Raw genomic sequence first — 23231 nt, forward strand, 5'->3', positions numbered from 1 at the left:
CTTTGCCCGCAGAAGAGAGGCGAGGCCGTAAATCAGCCAAGCCAGGAGCCAAGTTAGCAGAGAACAGAGCCCCAGCACTTATTTAAGTTGCAGAACCCAGAAGGCGAAGAACGAGCCGGGAACGAAAGAGGGGACAGGGAGAAGCCGACAGCCACAGGCCTGAAACCGGGGCCGGGCCAGGACGGTTCTGGAGCGAGAGCGGAGGGCCCGAGGTCTCCAAGCACTGAACGGACGGGGCTCACAATAAAGCTGCCTTGCTCCTCTTCGGCCCGTGATATGAAAGGCACAACATCCCAGCCCCATGGGACACCCCCTGGGGGAAGTGCACAGGGCCGTTGGGCCGAGGGAAGAAGAGGACGCGCTTTTTCTGGGGGGCCCCTTCTTTAATTTGCCAGGCATTTCTTGGGGCTGCTAACCAATAAAAGGAAGACTGTTGGGAGACTGTGTGAAACGGGGGATCTGAGTGTCCAGGAGAACCTCAGAACTCAGGAAAAGAGGCTCCGGGAAAAGCACTAGCCCCTTTTTTTCTAGCCCCTTTTATTTTATTTTTTATTTTTTAATTCCATTTATATCCCGCCCTTCTCCGAAGACTCAGGGCGGCTTACAAGCTTAGCAGTAGCCTTCATTCTATGTATATGCCTGCTTATTAGGGCTTTCACACACACCCCCAAGCGGCATTATTACAAAGTCAGCTTAATTGCCCCCAACAATCTGGGTCCTCATTTTACCTACCTCGGAAGGATGGAAGGCTGAGTCAACCTTGAGCCTGGTGGGACTCGAACCTGCACTAATTGCAGGCAGCTGGTGTTACTTAAGGAGGCCTTAGCCCACTGCTCCACCAAGGCTCCCTCTTCTGCGATAATTGGAGGTGTTCTAGTGGCCATCCCAAATTCTGATTGGTCACGGCACGTCCCAAGACTGGGGAATTCTGGGCGCTGAAGTCCACGCATCTTCAAGTCTTGGAAGTTGAGAGACTCTGCCCGAGGTGGCTTCTTCACCTGTCTGCTTTGCAGGTGGAGGATGCAGGTAACAAAGAAGAGAAATGATGCCACCTTTCTCTACTTGGAAGAAAGGTAAAAATAATGAACAGCTGGTTCTCCGTGCTGCTGATAGCTTTGTGGGAGGAGGAAAGAAAAGTGAACGGATGCGCCTCTAAATACGGTTTTGCTGGCAGCTCATTGGACTAAGAAATCCTTACTCATTCCCGTGTCCTGATCCACCCATCTGAAGACCAAACCAAACAAATCCATTTCCTCCAGCAGCTTTGCCCAGGGATTCTTGTCTAAACTCCTTGTTACGTGGGGGGGGGGAAACCAGGCTTGCCAGACTCTTTAGATAATCATGGTCACCAGGTTTGGAACAAGCCAATCCAGTGTTATCTTGCTTTCTGTATCTCAGTTCAAATCCTTTCCAGGGTTTGACCTATAGGGAATCCTTGGATCCTTCCCTGAACAAGTCAGGCAGAGGCTGGACAGGCATCGGGGTTTGAAGTCCTTGACAGAACAGGAAGTGGTTTCAGAGGGCTCCTTCCCGCGATACGTTTCTGGGACTCCATTATCAAACATGGAACAGAGACCAAGTTTCCAGCACACACCTTTAATCTTGAACGGGACACTAACGAGAGAGTTTTCAGGACAGTGCCTGTAGACATCATGGCACGCTTGGAATTTAGGTATTTCTGGGGGACACAATTGTTCCTCTGGGACTTGCTGCCATGCGAGTATTTTATACCTAAAGTTTCAAGGCCTCCCCGTTGCTTTCCCTTTTTCACTCATTAACCGGAGATCAAGCTCCCGAAGTTGGCTGAGGAAACCCGTGTTTGGGCAGACGCCTCTATGTTCTCGCACAATCTTTAAGGCCTCCACGAGGTTCTTGTTTTCGTAGATCATCAAGAAAGCCAGCACCAGGGTTGCTGAGCGGCTGATCCCCATGGCACAGTGAACCAAAACTTTCCCTGCAAATAAGAAAGTAATATGGTTAAGATACGTTTGCACATCTAGGCCAGGGGTAGGCAACCTTGGCTCTTTTATGACTCGGGCACTTCAACTGGAGGATTCCCTTGATCCTTGCTTTCCATTCCTATCTCATTTTCCTTGCAAGGCAAATTTTATTTTCCAAAGTTGAGGCACAAGGACCCTTGACCCTTCCACCTCTTGAGCATTTCTGCTTAGTTGGATCAACCCAGAGTAAATTCCTCTGGGGTCTCTGCACCATCACCAGCAGCAGGAGAAGAAACCTGAGTCCTCTCTCTAAATATAGCTACAAAGGAAGAGGTTTAGCAAGGAGCAAACCCTGGCCTGGAAAAAAATGTAGAAGAAGATTTCTCAACTTAAGAGTTAATTTTGTGTTTGATAATCTCTAATTAGCTTGCTTCCAAGTGCTAAACCTAGCATTTTGGTTTTTAAATGGAATTGGTGGACTTCTATGTCCTTCTGAAATGATGAATCTTGACACTCAGAATGTTGGCGTTGCAAGTCTGTGTGTTACTCAATGGCGGTGAGACCCCAAACAATATTAGATCCCAGTTCAGAAAGTCTTAACTTTGGTGTGTGGATGCCTCAGTTTGGCAAACAAAGATTTCCCCAAAGTAACCCAATAGCTCTAACACAAAGGAGGAGCCCCCAGTTCCACACCTCTGTTCTTCTACTAAGGGACAACCTAGTCACCCAGTTGAGCCTCTTCTGACACCCCCTCCTGCATTTTTTCGTCTCTTAAATTTCCTCTGTCTTCCCCCCAGAAAAACACAGGTCATAGGTGAGCAGTCAAGTGGAAAAAAAAGTTCAGAAACTTGCTTTGTTTGTTTAAAAAAACAAACAGGTGACTCCTCTGAACTAAAGAAAACTTTGTCCGTCCTGGAAGATTTCTTCGGGAGGAAACAGAGTGTCAATATCATAATTTCTGGGAGCTGACATCGACTTCTCTTAAAGGTTGAGAAACCCTGCTCTGGCCAATGAAAGAGAAATCAGACGTCGGCCGCTGTGCATCCAGGTAATGTCCTCATCTCCCCTTCTTGGACAAGAAGCGAAAGGTCTTCCAAGAGAAACAAGGAAGTCCAGTTGCCTCCTGAAGAAAAGCACCTTTGGGACAGAGGATGGAAGATGATTATCGGGACACCTGAGAAGATGCAGCCCACTCTGTTTACCTCTGGGCGACTTCAGCGCTGCCCTGATGTATTTAGCCGTTGGGTAGAAGTAAATGCTGAGATCAAACTTGGGATCGTCATCGGCTTCCACCCCGTAGTAATCAACTGGCAAGTCTCGGTAGAACTTGGCCCCCGTGTCAATGTGGAACCGCCCCGCAGCCGCATTCACGATGTGGGAGATGCCCATCCGACGTAGCTGCTCTATATTCCGGGCTATGTACCTGCAAATGAGGGCCAGTTTCATTATTCTACATTTCTCCTCACCTTGGAGAGGAGTTAAGTGTTCATGGAGACATTAAATGGGCTCAACTGTCCTAGTTAACTAAATACAAGGCTCAAATTTAAACCCAAAAGGACCCTAGCATGCTTGCTGCACCGGTTGAAGCTGTAGGGAAACATATATGTTTAGGCTTCTTGGTGCTCCCTGAGCGTGGTTGATTTCTTACAGATGTTTCATTACCCAACTAGGTAACTAGGTAATCCTACCCACCTATCACTGATGTTGTAACCTAGCTCGGTAATGAAATGTCTGCAATAAAATAACTAAGCTCAGAGAGCACCAGGGATGCCACAAACATTCTCTTTTAGAGGAACACACGTTCACACATACAAAGATGGTTGCATGTAAAAGGTGAGCCTTTGATCCTAGGATTGCAGTTCACCTCTTCACTTTTTTAAATCCTTCCAGCTAAGGCCCCAGTCTCTAAAGCAGTGCAATTAAAACCTGCCAAGTCTGTTTTAGAAGAGAAAAACTATGGTGTGAAAGAATTCTATAGGCAAACAAAAGACTCTTTTTAAAACACAAATGCACTTATTCCAAGCATTGTGTAGAAATGTATCTAACAAAACCTACCTCTCTCCTTCTCTCTCTCTCTCTCTCTCTCTCTCTCTCTTTCTTTCTTTCTTTCTTTCTTTCTTTCTTTCTTTCTTTCTTTCTTTCTTTCTTTCTTTCTTTCTTTCTTTCTTTCTTTCTTTCTTTCTTTCTTTCTTTCTTTCTTTCTTTCTCTCTTTCTCTCTTTCTCTCTTCCTTCCTTCCTTCCTCCCTTCCTCTCCCCCTCTCCCTCCTCCCTCCCTCCCTCCCTCCCTCCCTCTTTCTTTCTTTCTTTCTTTCTTTCTTTCTTTCTTTCTTTCTTTCTTTCTTTCTTTCTCTCTTTCTCTCTTTCTTTCTTCCTTCCTTCCTTCCTTCCTTCCTTCCTTCCTCCCTTCCTCTCCCCCTCTCCCTCCTCCCTCCCTCCCTCCCTCCCTCCCTCTTTCTTTCTTTCTTTCTTTCTTTCTTTCTTTCTTTCTTTCTTTCTTTCTTTCTTTCTTTCTCTCTTCTTTCTTTCTTTCTTTCTTCCTTCCTTCCTTCCTTCCTTCCTTCTTTCTTTCTTTCTTTCTTTCTTTCTTTCTTTCTTTCTTTCTTTCTTTCTTTCTTTCTTTCTTTCTTTCTTTCTTTCTTTCTTTCTTTCTTTCTCTCTCTCTCTCTCTCTTCTTTCTTTCTTCCTTCCTTCCTTCCTTCCTTCCTTCCTTCCTTCCTTCCTTCCTCCCTTCCTCTCCCCCTCTCCCTCCTCCCTCCCTCCCTCCCTCCCTCCCTCTTTCTTTCTTTCTTTCTTTCTTTCTTTCTTTCTTTCTTTCTTTCTTTCTTTCTTTCTTCTTTCTTTCTTTCTTTCTCTTTCACCATTTGGAGAAGAAAAGGAGGATTCGGGAATAGTGCTCAGTGATGAGAGATTTTATCTGATTCCATTGTCGCATTTTCAGGAGTTAAACAGGTTGTGCTTTAGGCACCAGGCTTTGAAACAACCAGTCCTCCTGCAGCCGGAAAGTCTCGGATCTTTGTATTGCTTTATTTATTGATCCATTTGCTTAAATGCCATAATCGGGTTTTCAGCTGAATGGAGTACAATAAAATCATAATAAGACCATGGACACAATACACAAAAGCACTAATCAAGACCTGCCTAAAAGCAGACGAAGGAATCCTTCCCTTTTATCCATCTGGGCTGCAACACTCTTGATGGGACAGCAAAGAGTTAAGCATTTTCTGCATCTCTTTTGCTGCTAATTAGCGATTGGAGGTTTGCAACCCAAATTTGGTAGCCCATGTGGCAACCCCTGAAGATGTGAGATGGACCTTGCTTGCTGCCTTTGAAAACCTGGACCAAAGATATACGTTTCCCCAATTTTGATCATGAGGCTGCAGGGATGATCCTAAGTATGACTTTTTTTTTCCAGCACCATTGCAACTTTGAACAGTCGTAAGTCAAAGATTACCTGCACAAAGGTTGGCCAATAATATCCAATAACATTTATATGTCACAGTAAAAGAGTAGTCGAAAGTAAACCCGGTGAAGGAGGATGGGGCCTAATTCCAAGGAAGAAGGCCAACAGGGCCACATGCTTGTCCATCTTCCCCTTTTCTCCCCTTCTCTAAGAGGAGACTTGCAATACCTTTCAGGGTCAGCAACGGAAGCCCATCCACTTACAAATCTCCAATATAAAGGTTAGGCCAGACTTCGTCGACATTGGCCCGGCAAGGAACGACTGACCACAACATGCGCTGCAGCTCCCCCAGTTCTGGCGTTTGGTAGCCCTGTCGGCTGGTCAAGGCGCGACTGGACGTTCTTTGCAGCCCAGGTCGTCTCAGGTCGTCTGCATTTAGCGAAGAGCAAGACATTCTGGAAGAGACTGGAAAGGAAAGCTCCTCCGTGGAGATCAGTGTGGAACATGTGAGTAAAGGCAAGACGTCAAAGGTAGGAGGCATGATAGGAAATTGGCTTTGGGGACGAGGAACACACTTTCTGATTGCAAGGATGGGCCACTCGCCGTTTCATGAATGCAGGAACCGCGGACGTTGCTGCCTGCCTCCTCCGGACCCTCACAGGTGCACCCCTCGCCCTTGTTTTGAAGTTCGGCTTCAAAACGGTCATTGTCCTAGTGCAGCCGTTTGAGTGGATGGTTTGCCACACGGCCGTCTGGTCTAGTGACAATCCTAGATGCGACTGTTGCAGTGGGTGGCACATCTCGTCCCCATCCTCCAGCACCAGCAACCATGTCCTCTAGGCTGCTGGGCTGCTGTGCTAGGATGACCAGCTGCCATTTGTAATGGTCTGGCCATGGATCCCGCAACGCCTCATTAAATCAATGAACTTCCATCGCCTGGTGTTTTCACACATTCCCCCTTGAAGGGGGGGGGGCTGCGCTCAGCTCTTTTGCTTTCCGCTCGGTCCTTCTCAACCCCTTGCCCACCATTTGCAACATTCCTTCCTAGATCTTTAGGTAGCCACAGGCGCCTTCTCTTCTGGTTCTCCCTTACAGAGTTCCCATGGACCTACAGTGTAATGTGGGAAACGATTTGTTTCCTGTTGCCCTGGTTAAGAGCCTTGGTGGAGCAGTGGGCTAATGCCTCCTTAAGTAACACCAGCTGCCTGCAATTAGTGCAGGTTCGAGTCCCACCAGGCTCAAGGTTGACTCAGCCTTCCATCCTTCCTAGGTAGGTAAAATGAGGACCCAGATTGTTGGGGGCAATTAAGCTGACTTTGTAATAATGCCGCTTGGGTGTGTGTGTGAAAGCCCTAATAAGCAGGCATATACATAGAATGAAGGCTACTGCTAAGCTTGTAAGCCGCCCTGAGTCTTCGGAGAAGGGTGGGATATAAATGGAATTAAAAAAAAAATTGTAGCTTCAAAACAACAATGGTGTGATAAGAGGGGGAGGGGGGGAAGAGAGAGAGAGAGAGAGAGAGAGGGGTGGATGTGAGGGCATCTGGTAATGTAAATCCCTAAAACCAGAAGCCAGGATTGGAAGATTCACCCACATAGACCATTCTGTAAGTCCACATATCCAGGTCACTCTTCTGATTTATTAGTTGCGTGATGCTTTCAATTATTAAAAACTCAGCCAGTTTCATTTGTAGGGGGTCAGGGGTCCTCAACCTTGGCATCTTTAAAACTTGAAGTCTACAAGTCGCCAAGGTTGAAGACCCCTGTCCTATATAACATCTTTGTCATATTGATTCTTGTATCCTGTCAATATTAAATCCATATCTAAAACAGCCTGATTTTCAGCTATATTCTCTTCTTTTAAGCCTTTATTTATCGGCTAGTCTACTCTGAAGACTAGATTCTAGGCACATTGTTGCCAAAGATCCTCAAATGCATCCAGAGTTAAAAAAAATTACTCCATTGTGTATTACCAGGAATTCTCTTTTAATTATAATCTTTAATTCTATCTGGCTGTTTCTTGTAACCAGCCTTGCAGGTTTTTCCTTATCATGTTTTCCCAAGAAGAGATTGTTTTCTTTTACATTTAAAAGCAAATCTTTGTAGATTTTTAAATAAGATTTTAAAGAAACCACAGGAAATATCCTTATAACTTGCCAAAGTTTTTTTTCCACTCAGTCTGGCCTTTTAGACCATCTAAAAACTTTCCAAAATCAACATTCTAATCACCATTTTCCTCCTTAATTGCAAGTAAAAAAAGGGTTTTTCTTAAAGTTTTAAACTTACATAAATCTTTGTGCCAGTGCAATAAAACTTATTTTTCCAACCTTTTGCATATTAGATGGTAGTAAGACCTTTTAAAGAACCATTATATTAATCAAAGCTTTTCTAATTAAATTAATACAGGTTACAAACCTCAGTTGAAATTTCTTCAGGAATTTAGAAAAATTCCATAATTATCTCTGGGCCTTTGATAAAAATGATGCAGCATAAAAAACTAATTCCACTTTTTTGCATTCGTTAGTGTTAGAGTTACTAGAGCAAAATGCTGGAAATAGATTTGTTTAGGTTAATTAACTAATTAATTAACACATAATCTTGAGTCATCCTTTGAAATGGATGAAATTAAATATATTCCCAAACTGTGCATTTTAATGCCTGCTCCCTGTGTATATATTGCTGCATTTTCAATGTTTTGTTGATGCATTATATTAAAACAACATTAAAACTAATAAATTATATCTTTTTTTCTTTGCTGTCTTACTCATTTGCTGTAAAACTAAATTTCGGTTAAAAACTCTCAAAATTCTTAACTCTGATCACTCTTTGGAAATTCTCTTATTGTTGGTTAAGAACGGGGGGGGCAGCGTTCCTTCTGATCAGATTATAATTGTTTTCGTTACTCATTACTTATATGACATGAAATAGGCTATGAATAATCTAAACACGTACTAAATAATACCAGTTTAACATTCTACGGAAGCAGCGGGGCTGCAAACAGGATCAAGGAGACCCCTGGGAAATGGGAACAGATGTTTTAGGCAAGTATTTCAACTAGCTTTGATCAACTTCATTAACATATTCTGGGCTTCTTCTTCTTCTTCTTCTTTTGAGTGAAGAAAGAAACGTTGGGTGACTTCAAGGGCACGGTGCTTTTTTAATCATTTTTATGCAACACTTATAGAAACACACTGGGGCCAATCGTAACACAAATGTTGGAGAAATTATCAACTGAATTATTAGCCTGGGGGAAAAAAAAACTCTGAAAGAGATTTTTTTTCCTCAATCCTGCCATAACCCGTCCTATCAAATATCCAGTGAGGATCGACAGCAATCATGTTTCCTGTAGAAATGTTGGATGTGTTCATCAAATAGGTCATCCAGATTGATTTTTGTTACAAGTCTCTGAAGTGGCTTCACTTATCATAAAATAGATGAAGGAGGCTCAGTCATTTTATGGCTGGGGGCTACATATAACATTGAAAGAGAGTTGGTAGCTGAAGTGACTAAGATCTTGGGATAAGCCTTTGATTCTTAAAAAAAATACATTAAGCCTGTTCTATCATTTATGAGTGTTTATCCATGAAAAAGAAAGATATATGCCCCACTTCCTAGCAACTATGGCCAAAGTGACTTTTAAAAAGCGAGTAAGAAGGTACCAACCATCCATTCTTATTATGGACACAAGTCTTACATTTCTGGCATATATCCATCACCTTATTTAATGCTGTAGTCCAGAATATATCTAAGGAGCGCTCTTGAACTGAGCTGTTCTGATGATTAATTAATATGTTGCTTATAAATGGGGAGCCAGTTTGATGTAATGGTTAAAGGCAGCAGACTGGATACGAAGAGTTCTCGTCCTATATGAAGAATAGTTGTAGGAACTGGGGATGTTCAGGCCAATGCAGAGAAAATCTCCAACTTTGGCAACTTTAAGACTTGTGGACTTCAACTCCCAGACTTCAACTGTTTAATAAACTTAGCTTTCGTCGGCTAACTGCCAACATCATCAGAGTGGAATGCCAGAGGTTCAAAAGCCTGCCTATAAGACCAACTGCTTCTGCGAGCTAAGTTTATTAAACAGTTGTTGTTCGACTATTTGTCTCAACATGAATATACCCGGGATGCACATTTTGTGTGTGTGTGTGTGTGTGTGTGTGTGTGTGTATGTATGTATGTGTGTGTGTGTGTATATATGTAATTTTTTTTAGATTTATATATATTTTATATATATATATATATATATATATATATATATATATATATATATATATATATATATATATATATATATATATATATATATATATATATATATATATATATATATATATATATATATATATGAATGACAAATGCTTGTTAACTATTAGATTACCTTGCTAGGCCCCAAACATGGGACAAATCTTTATCTCCTGTGTCAGCCTATCCTGAAGGCCATCGACAGGCAGTAGTCACACCGGTGACAGCTCATATTTGTGTAAATTTGTGTAAATATATATATATATATTCTCTGTGTGTGTGTGTGTGTGTATGTATGTATGTACTTATGTACGTACATGTATATGTATATGTATGTGTTACCTGGTAAAATGATATCATTAGATTGTTCTAAAAGAGTAATGATTAATCTTGTTTTGGTTCTCTATACATGTGAGGAAATTGGATGTGATAATTAAAATGGACTGCAGTGCTTTGGGGACAAAAAAATTCCAGATGCAATGAATGCTTGTTACCAAGAGAAAAAGACATCTGCAAAAAGCAGTGGTCAAATTGATCACAAATGCTGTCCACCTACCTGCAAACATTGCAAGATGCCCACTTGATAGCACCAAAACCTAAGCATTTTCTATAGCTGTCTATTGCCACCTAATGGCCAGGAGGAGACTTGCAGCCTGGATCTGATAGCCTATAGTTTAGAAGTCACCTCCATGAACCAAGCAGCCTAAGGTCAACTCTTAGCCATAGTTGTTCCTTCTGATATCTGGACCAGCAATCAGGATAGGAACATAGCCAGGAACCTTCCTGGATCATTCTTCCTGGTCTAACTGTGCCCATTCGGCCACCCTCAATTGCCTTTCTTTCTTTCTTTCTTTCTTTCTTTCTTTCTTTCTTTCTTTCTTTCTTTCTTTCTTTCTTTCTTTCTTTCTTTCCTTTTTTTCAAGAATCAGACATATTCAAGCAGTTGCAGTCAGAGCTTCTTTACCTGCCTTCTCAGGCATGCAGGCAATTAAGATAACCATTCCTAGTCCTGGACACAACCAATTCCTTCAGTTCTTTATTCTTAAATATGATAAAAAAAGTATGGTATAACACCCTTGTCCTTAATATGGAGAATGGACAATATGAATGCTTGTAATTTGTTAGCTTATATACAATATTAAAATTGCTGGCCAGCCCTGGAAGCCTGTCTGCTTAAGACAAAGATGGAGGGTACGTCCCCACAATCACGGCTTCCCCTGACTTTCAAAGCATCTTGAAGATGAGCCATCATTAGCTTCAAGCCCGATCGTCTTGAACTGGGAGAACAAGAAACAAGAGAACCTCATTTGAGCAAAGGAACCATTTAACCCTTGGCCCATCGTGAGCTGCCAGAGGCCCAGGAGTAGCAAAAGTCCCTCCGTCTGCACTCCGTGCGAAAAGGAAATGGCGCAAACTGCTCTGATAGGCAGCTCTGCCCTGGGTAGGCTGTTCTCACGTTCTGTCTGGCTGTATATAAAATCCAGGCGGTTCCAATGTGGAGGGGATTAAAAACCCTCCATGCCACCCTTCTCCTTAAAAGGGACCTGCCTAGGTGGCCTCTCCCCCCCCCCCAGCAAATGAGACACAACAGGAGTCCCCGCAAACGGTCAGCCTGTCCCACTCTGTTCCAGAGAAAATGCTTGTGTACTCTGGACTCTACTACATCATTGCTGAGCTGGGAGTAAATAGATCCAGCCGTCGGAGACGAGTAATATCATCAGAGAGGTCAGGAACAGATTCTGGCAAGGTGCAGAGACCTCCTGTGGATGGACCTAACGTGATTCTCCCTCTCCTGTCCCTGAAAAGGTTGTCATCCTACAACATGAACGATGGGAAGGCTTCTGCCTGGACGACCAAAGGCATCAGAGCAGCCCAGAGCTGGAAAGGCATCCAACTTTCTCCCTAGATGGGCCTGGAGATGCAAAGCTACCACCCAGCTCCTGGAAGTGTGTCAGGAGAGCCCGACTTAAACACGTGTCCTTAAGCTCCTCTCGATCTTCCTCCGTTCTTAGATGGCATTTTTAAGATTCTCTGCCCACCTGTTCAGATACACCTACATCAGCCCCGTGACCAAGGACGCCTGGCTGACCAGGAAGTGGCGGGAAGCGAGCCAGCCGATAGGCAGAAAAAGACAGCATGCCCTTGCAGTTGTCGTTCAGCTGTTGGGGGGAAAGACACCACTCTACCCCGTGCGTCCACCCGTCTTCGGCAGATATCAGTTTGTCAACAAGCTCGAAAGTACTTGCCTTTTGGGGTGTCCAGCGTCTCCGGCTGCCTGGGACGGTTTTAGATCATGACATCCTTCTGGCGTTTCCTGCTGGCTTGCTGGTTACACAACAGCTTCCCTGCCCTGTTAGCTGCATGTGGTTGATTCAACGGCTATTTTTAATGGCATTAATTATAAACCGTGGTCTGTGTCCCCCCCCACCCCCACCCCGATAGCGGACTTCCAAGTATTTCAGGGAGAAAGGCAGCTGGGCCCGCCCAGCATCTGAAATAGCCTCAGCTCTGGATGACCTTCCAGAGAGCTTCGGGTGTCACGTTCCCACGTGGGGGTGTGGAAGGGACGGTTCCAGGAACTGCGAGTTCTCAAGCGGGGAGAAAGCAAATGGGGGGAGCCTGTCATGCGATTCCTCCCCCCCCGGAACAAAGGCGAGAGTGTTTGAAAGAGAAGGCGGCTTTTGTCTTGCTGCGATACTTTGCATTCCTTTGTCTACCACATATTAGCCTAAGACTGTGATCATATTTACTAATCAAATCTAGACAGAGCAGCCCCCATCAACCCCCCTCCCCGTGGGACTCTGGGCTGCGTGGCACACAACAACAATCCAAATGCAGGTGACTGATGAGGGTCTCCAGTTGAAAATAATATGGGGATCCGGAGTCTCCAGGGAGGTGTGGTCCACAACATTCAAGGGGTGGCTGCAGCCAGGCGATCAAAGTGCCTCTTGGGGCCTGACGCCTGTAAAACAGAGCTGGGGCTTGGGTTACACAGCCACAGCTCAAACCTGACTTTTTGACCCACACCTGCATGGGTGCCCTTGAGGATGACTCCTACAAGACCAGAGGATCTTTTTTGGGAGGACGGGGGGGGGGGGCGGGCTTGCCTCCTTCACCCATCACAGGACATAGCCTTTATTGCATCCCCAACAAAGTCTGCTGGTGAGAGACACCGGCCCCAGAAAAAAAAAAGGAAGGAAGAAATAAGACCAGAAAAGTGTGGAGACAGCAGAAGAGTAGAGAAAGAACTGGAGAAAAATCACAAAATGCAAACACCTGCGAAAAAAGAAGTAAAACAGCTCTGGCAAAGGAAAGCAAAGGTAGCACCAATAGTAACAAGTGCCTTGACTGCACTCCCAAAGACATCTGGAGCGTCTCTTGAACACCTTTGGCATTGACAAATTCACCGTCGGTCAATTGCAAAAAGGCAGCTTGACTTGGAACAGCGTAAATCCTGCGTTGAGATTTTAATACCATCCAAGAACAACATCTGCCTATCGTGAATCCTTGGGAAGGACTCAGTACAAAAGCGGTCTTCAAACTTGGCCCTTTTATGACTTGTGGACTTCAACTCCCAGAATTCCTCAGCCAGGCACGTGTGCCTGGCTGAGGAATTCTGGGAGTTGAAGTCCACAAGTCATAAAAGGGCCAAGTTTGAAGAGCCCTGCGGTAGATGGATAAAAAGGCCAGATTCAGTCTAAACATCTGGCCAAATGTATGAGAACCCATCATAATATTATTAAATCATGAATGAAGGTGAATCTACATGTCCCAGGATCATGTTCCAAGATCCGATCTGGGTCCATCAGTGGGAATGGAGGCTTTGGTCTTCTGAGCTTTTGAACTCCAGATCTTCTCTCTCAACAAAATGTTCTCTCCCGCCACATTCTAGTAGAGAGAGGTTCTCTGAGGATGGTCTCCAGCACAGGTCTGAAAGCTCGGAAGGCTATACCTCTGGTCCCAGTGACTGACCCAGATTGGATCCTGCAACATTAATTCGCACAACAATAAGCATAACTTCCAGCAACCCCCATATACGGTGACTACTGTAACAAGCTCTTTCACACAGTCTAGGTTGGTCCATAAGAACAACACGTACATATATTTAATAGAACAAAATTAAACATGCACCAAAATGCAGGGGTAATTTGAGAAGTTCAGAACAATTTATTAGGGAAGTGTCACAAATAACAGCTGGGGTGGGCAGGGTAGAGACAGAGATAAAATCTCCATTGAGCGGGACTCTTGGTGACTCCGCTGTGGAGCTTGGCCCTGCCTTCTTCTGAGATGTTTTTCCGTTTCCTATGTTGACTCTGCGGCAGCCTTGGGGGTTTCTGGGATTCCCCATCAAATCATTAATCAGGCCTGATCCTGCTTTACATTTTTGTAAGCAGCTCTCTGGGAGGAAAAAGAAGAGATGAATTACCAACAATTTGTTGGGTGAAACTCAAGAAGAGCAGCAAGTTTTATGCACTGTATTCCACTTAACTGCAGGCAGTTTTCAGGATATGCTGAGTACTGTTCAGAAAAAAAAAAACCTCACAGGAATTAATTGCCCAGTTTTTATAAACATCTTTGAAAAAAACATCCCATTTTTACTTGGGATGTTGACTCTTGTCTCTAACCTCCCGCAAAAAGATGCAGCCAAATGTAGTTTCATAAACTGGATTTATACTTCCCTCTGCTGGTGAAGGAAACCATTACACCTCCTCTTAAACATCTTTGGTAGATTTTTAAAAATAATTTTATTAACAATTAAAAAACCAAGTACATTTTCTCAAAATAATACATAAAGGGAGGGCTAATGTCTGTATACTTTTAAATCCATCTTATTTGTAGTTAGAATTAAATTCACACCCAACTGTCAGCTGAAGTTATGGATTAAGGGTGTTTTTTTTTTAATTGCCTACTTTTTTCTGTCTATTGCTGTTTTATTCCCTATGGGTCCATGTTTGCCTATATCATCATTTCTTTGGAGATGTTTAAATTTCTGGGACACTCTGATAAATTTGTGTTACCTGTTAATCAAGTTAAATTTATTTCTCTAAAAGTAGCAAACTCTGCTACATTATGTGTAAGCTTCACCCACAAAGAGTTGCCTATAGTTATTCTTGTTAGGGGATAATTTTGATTTATTTGCTTTGTTGAGTGGATTTTTACTAGTTAATATGACCAATAAACCAATGGCTGAAATGTCTAAATACAAAATTACTATATAATTTTTTAAAAAGTAGGTTAGGTTTTTTTTAAAAGATCTTTAATAGAATAATAATACAGATTTCTTCTTCTTCTTCTTCTTCTTCTTCTTCTTCTTCTTCTTCTTCTTCTTCTTCTTCTTCTTCTTCTTCTCCTCCTCCTCCTCCTCCTCCTCCTCCTCCTCCTCCTCCTCCTCCTCTCTAACTTATATTATACCTATATTATCTAACTTACTCCCATCTCTGTGGCTTTTGACCTGCTGTTTTCTAGGACTTCTGTTTCCTGTGGTTGCACTCTGAGTCAAATGCTGCCTTCTGAGCTGTCCCCACCCAAATTTTCTCAGTTTCACATGTGCCAGACTTTGAACCGCATGCAAAGTATCTCTGCTTCTGAGGTCATTGCAAAGCTGGTGCCGCCTGGGTGTGGCAGGCAGAGAACATGGCAGCAGAAAAACTACAGAAATCATGTAGCCCAACCTATAACAGGCAAGAGAAAAACTTAGCGATACTTGTCAAAATGTTTTGAAGATTTGTTTACTATTTTATTTTATGCACAGTTTTTTTGGGGGGTGCAATTAGTTTTAATCAAGGAGAACGCTGCCCCCAATTTAAGTGGACTGGCAGAAAAATCAATGAATTAATCAATGCAAGAGCCTTGGTGGAGCAGTGGGCTAATGCCTCCTTAAGTAACACCAGCTGCCTGCAATTAGTGCAGGTTCGAGTCCCACCAGGCTCAAGGTTGACTCAGCCTTCCATCCTTCCGAGGTAGGTAAAATGAGGACCCAGATTGTTGGGGGCAAATAAGCTGACTTTGTAATAATGCCGCTTGGGGGTGTGTGTGAAAGCCCTAATAAGCAGGCATATACATAGAATGAAGGCTACTGCTAAGCTTGTAAGCCGCCCTGAGTCTTCGGAGAAGGGCGGGATATAAATGGAATTAAAATAAATAAATAAATTGCTCGTACAGTTCTTATAATCATCTAAGGTGCTTTCTGATTGACAGCTGCAATTCTTTACCTATTAAAATAAGTGCTCAAATAATGGGAAAGTTTCCTATTCTGTTAAAGTTCAGAGATTTAGGGTTTCCTCGTTAAACTTTTACGGCCACCTCCCAACTCTGGAATGGTGTGGAAAAGGAGAGATTGAGCAGAAGCAGACCATAATTAATCTTGGGAAGAAGAGAGGGTCCAGAATTTCCCATTCTAGACAACAAAGATTATTAGGTGACTAGAAGCTAAAGAGTACGATGGAAGGCTTTGGGGACTGAATATGTCTAGTCTAGTGAAGAAAAGGACTAGGGGTGACATTAATTTTCTAATATTTGAGGGGCTGCCACAGGGAAGAGGGGATCGACCTATTCTGCATGTGATGGCAGGACAAGAAGTAACAGCTGGAAGTTTATCAAAGAGAGATCCAATCTACAATTAAAGAGAACTTTCCTGTCGATGAGAACAATTAACCTGTGGAACTGCTTGCCTCAGGAAGTTGTGGGTGCTCCAACACTGGAAGCTTTTAAGAAGAGACTGGACAGCCATTTGTCTGGAATGGTATCGGGGTCTCTTGCTTGAGCAGGGTTTGGACTAGAAGACCTCCAAGGCCCCTTCCAAGTCTGTTATTTGGTGTTCTGTAAAGACATTGGCGGGCCTGGCACTTGGAAAGTGTCTCAATGCAGCCACTGTGACATCCACTGATCGAGCTGGAACTGGTTAGAAGTTACTTTGTCAGTGACTTCCCAGCAAATTCTGTCAGCAATTGTGTCCTAGGATATCTTGGGTTATCAGAGATTTTTGTCCCCCTGTTCGTTGCCCTTGGCCTACTTAAGTTGGCTTCAGGATTTTCTGGTTTTCATGATTTGGTGACTTTAATGCAGCCTGACATGGGGGATTTGTGCACTGCTGCCAAAAAAAAAGGAAAGAAAAGGTCATCTGTGGAGAAGGAGCAGCCAGCAAAGAACGCTCAGTATTTCAGCTGGTGCTTAGTAGGAAAAAAAGGATCTGGGTGGCTGGGCTACGGCAATGGGTTCTGTTGGATCCCACATTAAACCAGGTTGCTTCAGAAATGCTGTACAGTACAGGGTTTTTTTTTAAAATGGCAAAGCAATATTCGTATTGGGTGTTTGGGGTTATATTATTTTTTGTATTCTATTTTGCACAAACCACCTCCTCCTCCCTCCTCCTCCTCCCTTCCTCCTCCTCCTCCTCCTCCTCCTCCTCTTCCTCCTTTTTTGTATTCTATTTTGTATTTTTGTATTCTATTTTGCACAAACCTCCCTCCTCCTTAATGCTCTCTCCTCCTCCTCCTCCTCCTCCTCCTCCTCCATGCTCTCATCACCTCTTTTCTCCACAGGTGAAAAGATTATGAATCCACAGGTTCATGGAGATTCTCAGTCATCCAGCTCATGGTTGTCCCAAAGGTGCTTTCCCTTCCCCCCCCCCAAAAAAAGGCAACTGGACTTTCTTTGTTTATTAATTCCTTGAAGACATTTCGCTTCTCATCCGAGGAGCTTCTTCAGTTCTCAGCTGTTCAGAATTGAAGAAGCTTCTTGGCTGAGAAGCGAAATGTCTTCAAGGAAAGCAACAAAGGAAGTCCAGTGGCCCTTTGAAAAAAAGCATCTTTGGGATGTGAATCCAGATGACTCCAGATGTGCCCTCGAGGGAGGGAGGAACGGGGGGGGGGGGCGAAAGAAGCGGAATGGCTGTTATTGACATCATCCCTGCCCGGCTGAATCCCTTCCCTCCAAAAGGAGATGCCTGAAGTTGACAGGTTGGAGCAGGCACAATCGCTTTTAATTCTGGCTAGAAATCAGGAACCTGCTCACACCTTCTCCAACCAGCAAATGCAATCGGAAGGCAGGCGTTGCGGCTCAAGAGGTGGAGTGGCGATCCTCAGGATGTTGCTACCAGCACAACATGTTTACTTAACTCTTGTCAAGTGGGAATGGCTGGCTTTTAACCTATTAGCTTTCCAAACCTGTGTGTGTGTGTGTGTGTGTGTGTGTGTGCGCGCGCGCACACGTCTTCTGAATGACAACAAGGAGCTCTCCAGGAAGGAAAAGTGGAAAACAAACCTTTCCAGACAAGAATATATTGGTGTGTGTGCTCTAAAGAAAGAAGACTTAAGTAGCGATAAGACCAAGCACATTATTTTCCACCCTCTTTTGCTTGCTCTCTCCATGAGGTCTTAAAAAGCTGCTGAAGAGCATCGATGAAGTGCTTCTGGGATGAGAAGCAAAATGTCTTCAAAGAAAAACAAGAAAGTCCAGTTGCCTCGTGAAAAAAGGCACTTTTTTAAAGACGATTAGGGGACTGGAGGTTAAAATATATGAAGAATAGTTGCAGGATTTGGGGATTATGTCTAGTTTAATGAAGAGAAGGACTAGGGGAGACATGATCGCAGTCTTCCAATATCTGAGGGGCTGCCCCAAAGAAAAGGGAGTCAAGCTATTCTCCAAAGAACCAGAAGGCAAGACAAGAAACAACGGATGGAAACTAACCAAGGAGAGAAGCAGCCTCAAACTAAGGAGAAACTTCCTGACAGGGAGGACAATTAAGCAGAGGAACAGAAACTGCCTTCAGAAGTTGTGGGTGGTGCATCACTGCAGGTTTTTAAGAAGAGATTAGGCAACCATTTGTCTGAAATGGTCTAGGGTCTCCTTCCTGAGCAGGGGTTTGGACTGGAAGACCTCCAAAGTCCCTTCTGTCGTTTTGTTATTCTATTGTGTTAGGCTTCATTAGATACCGACGTTTCCATCTGACATGGCTAATAACACCATCTCTGAAACCATTTTTGTTCGGTTGCTTGGCTCTTTCCTGGTACAGAATCTCAGTCCACTAATCAAAAATTTCAGTGCTGAGAAGGAGCTTTATGTGGACAATAGGTTTCTGGAGTTACAGAGATAATTAATAATAATAATAATAATAATAATAATAATAATAATAATAATAATAATAATAATAATAATAATAATAATAATAATAATAATAATAAATAAAGTTGGAAGGGACCTTGGAGGTCATCTAGTCCAACCCCCTGCTCAGGCAGAACACCCTATACCACTTCAGACAAATGGTTGTCCACTCTCTTCTTAAAAACCTCCAGTGTTGGAGCATTCACCACCTCTGGAGGCAGGTTGTTCCACTGGTTAATTGTTCTAACTGTCAGAAAATTCCTCCTTAGTTCCAGGTTGCTTCTCTCCTTGATGAGTTTCCATCCGTTGCTTCTTGTCCTGCTTTTAGGTGCTTTGGAGAATAGCTTGACTCCCTCTTCTTTGTGGTAGCGCCTGAGATATTGGAACACTGCTATCATGTCACCCCTCACCCTTCTCTTCATTAAACTACACATACCCAATTCCAGCAACCGTTCCCTATATGTTTTAGCCTCCAGCCCCCTAATCATCTTTGTTGCTCTTCTCTGTACCCTTTTTAGAGTCTCGACGATAACGTGGTGCAAGTATTATTGCTTCAAACTCTGGATGTGGCTTAAGATTTCTACATGAAATAACGACTTGAGTCTTGGGTGTTTCTGTAAAGCACCATTTCTCAACCTTGCTACGCTGGCTGGGGAATTCTGGAGGTGACGTCCACCCGTCTTCAAGCTGCCAAGCTTGAGAAACACCGCTGTAAAGATGGGGACTCACCTTTTGGGGCTCTTAATGCTTGGTGGATGTATTCTGAGGCCGGATGAAAATAGCCGCTCAGGTCAAAATCCACGGAGTCTTCTGCTGCTATGCCATAGTAAGAGAATTCTGCTCCATAGAAGGTGTTGTGACTCAGGGCCAGCCTGTGGGTCCAGCAGCCGGCTCGGATGTCTCGGATGACTCAGATGAGGGGGAGGAGGAGTGTGTGGAAGACGAACCGGCTGATGATGGCTTGGAGGCTTCGCAGAGCCCCCAGCCGGGGCCCTCTTCTCAGCTGCGTGAGCCCGATAGTGCGGAGGATGATGACCCACAGCTGGCCCTGTTCAAGGACGCCCGACGCAGGAGGCAGTCGAGCAGGACCAAACAGAGAAAGGCTGTGGGACTCCTCGGGAGGAGGCACAGGGAGGCCACGCCCTGAACTCTAAATAAAAGGAGTGTTTGGGGAAGGGCTGGTTGCTGAAAGCAACCCTTCCGTTTGAGGATTCAAGTTCCAGTGTTTTTGTTTCTTGTTCTGTTATTTGAGTAATAAATCTTGGCAGACGCTTTCCAGCCTTAGACGCTCTCCAGTCTCTACTGTTTGAACAGGGGTTTGCCTTATTGCAAGGCCGGTAGCAGGCTGGTTCAGAACAGAAGGTCTGGTTCCCTTTGCTCCCCCAGGCATTGTGTGCTGCGTTCAGTACGTGGGTGATCCCACGTTGACACAGCTCCTCCTTGTTGTGTGCTGCGACCCTGCACAGACACAGGTAGGCAAATTGGGAGGACAACGTCAGAGAGGAATATACTGTGAATGCCAAATCATCCTCCAATTCCCCCTTTATTCAAGATGCTTTTATATTTATACTTTCTATATTTTTCCTGGCATATCTGATATTCACTTCACACGTCAACACGGGCCAAAATCTGACTTTTATACAGGTCCATTTTTCCTTCTTTCGACAAACATTTGTTCCTTCCAATGGACCAGATAGCATTAACAATCTTTGCATTGTATTTTGCATGCCTTTAAATTTCTCCGTCTTCAGTAAATGTATTAATTACTGTACAGGATTCATAAATTCACTCCTTTGCTCTATGTTCATTTTTGCAGTTCATACCGTATAAAAATTGCAATGGTTCGTTCCATTTTCTCTGTCAGACATACTTATTTTGGTGTTTGGTAGGCTAAACATTCCCTGTTGCATCACACAATATACAGTTCGCAAAGGGGAGCACTCTTTATCACTGCTGGACCATTCACAAAGAGTTTGTGCAGCTGTACTTCAGTCTTGTACCCCTCGTTTGCATATTGAGTGATCAGCCTTCAAAACTGTATTTGCATAAAACATTCCATAATTCACTTTATCTCATGCTGTCTTTACATTCTCCCCAAAAGTTATATCGTACCCATCTATTTCTCAATGACGTAGTGAAAAGCCAAAATCAGATTTGCTCCTTCCCTGCCCAGGATAAAGCTGAAACGTACTTGCCAACTTTAATCATAGTCACCTTGGGTGCCTTCTCAGTCAGAACTTCCAAGGAATGCTTTAGAAACTTCCCCATCCCGTGTTTTGCATTCACAGTTGTTACTGTTCCTTTTGTATTGGGGCATTATATCAGCTTCCCTTTAATTTTAACTTTTTCTTCCTCTTTTTGACTTGGTTTTTTTCTGTAGACGTTATATATTTCCTTCACTCTAATTTTGTTTTAGAGATCATTCTCTTCCATGCATCCCCCCCCTTTCTTTCTCATACCTCCCATTAACGTAATTTTGGTGCTCTGTATTTCTTTTCAGGGACGCGGTGGCTCAGTGGGTTAGGACGCTGAGCTTGTCGATCAGAAGGTCGGCAGTTTGGCGGGTCGAATCCCGAGTGCCGCGTAACAGAGTGAGCGCCTGTTACTCATCCCAGCTTCTGCCAACCTAGCAGTTCGAAAGCATGTAAAAAATGCAAGTAGAAAAATAGGGACCACTCCGGTGGGAAGGTAACAGCGTTCCGTGCGCCTTTGGCATCTAGTCATGCCGGCCACGTGACCACGGAGACGTCCTCAGACAAGCGCTGGTTCTTCGGCTTTGAAACGGAGATGAGCACCGGCCCCTAGAGTCGGAAACGACTGGCACGCACGTGCGGGGGAACCTTTACATATACATATACATTTACATTTACATATACATTTACATTTACATATACATTTACATATACATTTACATATACATACACACACACACACACACACACACACATATATATATATATATATATATATATATATATATATATATATATATATATATATATATATATATATATATATATATATATATATATATATATATATATATATATATATATATATATATGTGGTGGCTCAGTGGGTTAGGATGCTGAGCTTGTCGATCAGAAGGTCGGCAGTTTGGCGGGTGGAATCCCGAGTGCCGCGTAACAGAGTGAGCGCCTGTTACTCATCCCAGCTTCTGCCAACCTAGCAGTTTGAAAGCACGTAAAAATGCAAGTAGAAAAATAGGGACCACTCCGGTGGGAAGGTAACAGCGTTCCGTGCGCCTTTGGCGTCTAGTCACGCCGGCCACATGACCACGGAGACGTCCTCAGACAAGCGCTGGCTCTTCGGCTTTGAAACGGAGATGAGCACCGGCCCCTAGAGTCGGAAACGACTGGCACGCACGTGCGGGGGAACCTTTACATATACATATACATTTACATATACATATACATTTACATATACATTTACATATACATTTACATATACATACACACACACACACACACACACACACACACACACACACATATATATATATATATATATATATATATATATATATATATATATATATATATATATATATATATATATATATATATATATATATATATGTGGTGGCTCAGTGGGTTAGGACGCTGAGCTTGTCGATCAGAAGGTCGGCAGTTTGGCGGGTGGAATCCCGAGTGCCGCGTAACAGAGTGAGCGCCTGTTACTCATCCCAGCTTCTGCCAACCTAGCAGTTCGAAAGCATGTAAAAAATGCAAGTAGAAAAATAAGGACCACTCCGGTGGGAAGGTAACAGCGTTCCGTGCGCCTTTGGCGTCTAGTCATGCCGGCCACATGACCACGGAGACGTCCTCGGACAAGCGCTGGCTCTTCGGCTTTGAAACGGAGATGAGCACCAGCCCCTAGAGTCGGAAACGACTGGCACGCATGGGTGGGGGAACCTTTACTTTTACCTTATTTCTTTTCACTCACTCTCCTGTAAGTATTTTCCACAACCTCTTTCCCAGCTCTGTTCTTCCATTCATGTTGTTGGGAAATTAACCTACCTTTTAACACACAGCCTATCTTCTAGAGTTTCTCTTCCAACAGTCATTCTATTTTCATTCTAATTTCTTTCACTTTTTTACTTTCCTTCCATGCTACTTTTTGTTTTCATAATAAGATGTCTTCTTATCAAATTCAAATAATGGTTTGTCCCACCTTCAGGACCACTCATCCCCTTTGTACGCCTCACTAATACTTTAAATCTTTCACAGTCTTTATACTGCTAAAACTCTCCTTCCCATGACCTTTAGCTGAGTGAAACAAAGCCTCGTAGATCCCGAAGGTGCTTTTTTTCAGGAGGCAACTGGACTTTCTTGTTTCTCTTTGAAGACGTTTTGCTTCTCATCCAAGAAGCTTCTTCAGTTCTGGGTGAATGGTAGGGAATGGAAAGATTTATACTCCTTGCAGACGGCTGGTTGTTTGCATGTTTTTAGAGAGGTGTTGTGGTCATCTGGAAGTTTACCTGTGTCCTCAGGGTCACCTGAGTAGGGTATTACCTGAGGAC

The 23231-nt window shown here is 43.6% G+C and overlaps 2 protein-coding genes across 3 annotated transcripts in view; both read right to left on the reverse strand.

Moving 5' to 3' along the window:
* Positions 1-23231, reverse strand: part of COMTD1 (catechol-O-methyltransferase domain containing 1) — a 581650-nt gene that overhangs the window by 468494 nt on the left and 89925 nt on the right. The window lies entirely within an intron of this gene.
* DUSP13B (dual specificity phosphatase 13B) lies at positions 190-11966 on the reverse strand. Of its 2 annotated transcripts, XM_081329770.1 has the most exons (4): positions 11833-11966; positions 5605-5806; positions 3143-3363; positions 190-1954 (listed from the first exon to the last, which is right to left on the reverse strand). In XM_081329770.1, exons 2-4 carry the CDS (start codon positions 5793-5795, stop codon positions 1740-1742), a joined length of 627 nt encoding a protein of 208 aa, XP_081185896.1. In that variant the 5' UTR covers positions 5796-5806; positions 11833-11966; the 3' UTR covers positions 190-1739. The 2 variants fall into 2 exon arrangements, with proteins under 2 accessions (XP_081185896.1, XP_081185895.1); XM_081329769.1 differs by lacking the exon at positions 11833-11966 and having other exon boundaries at positions 5605-6134.

Source organism: Vipera berus, assembly GCF_964194415.1.
Source record: "Vipera berus genome assembly, chromosome: 5".
In the NCBI taxonomy this organism is placed as follows: domain Eukaryota; kingdom Metazoa; phylum Chordata; class Lepidosauria; order Squamata; family Viperidae; genus Vipera; species Vipera berus.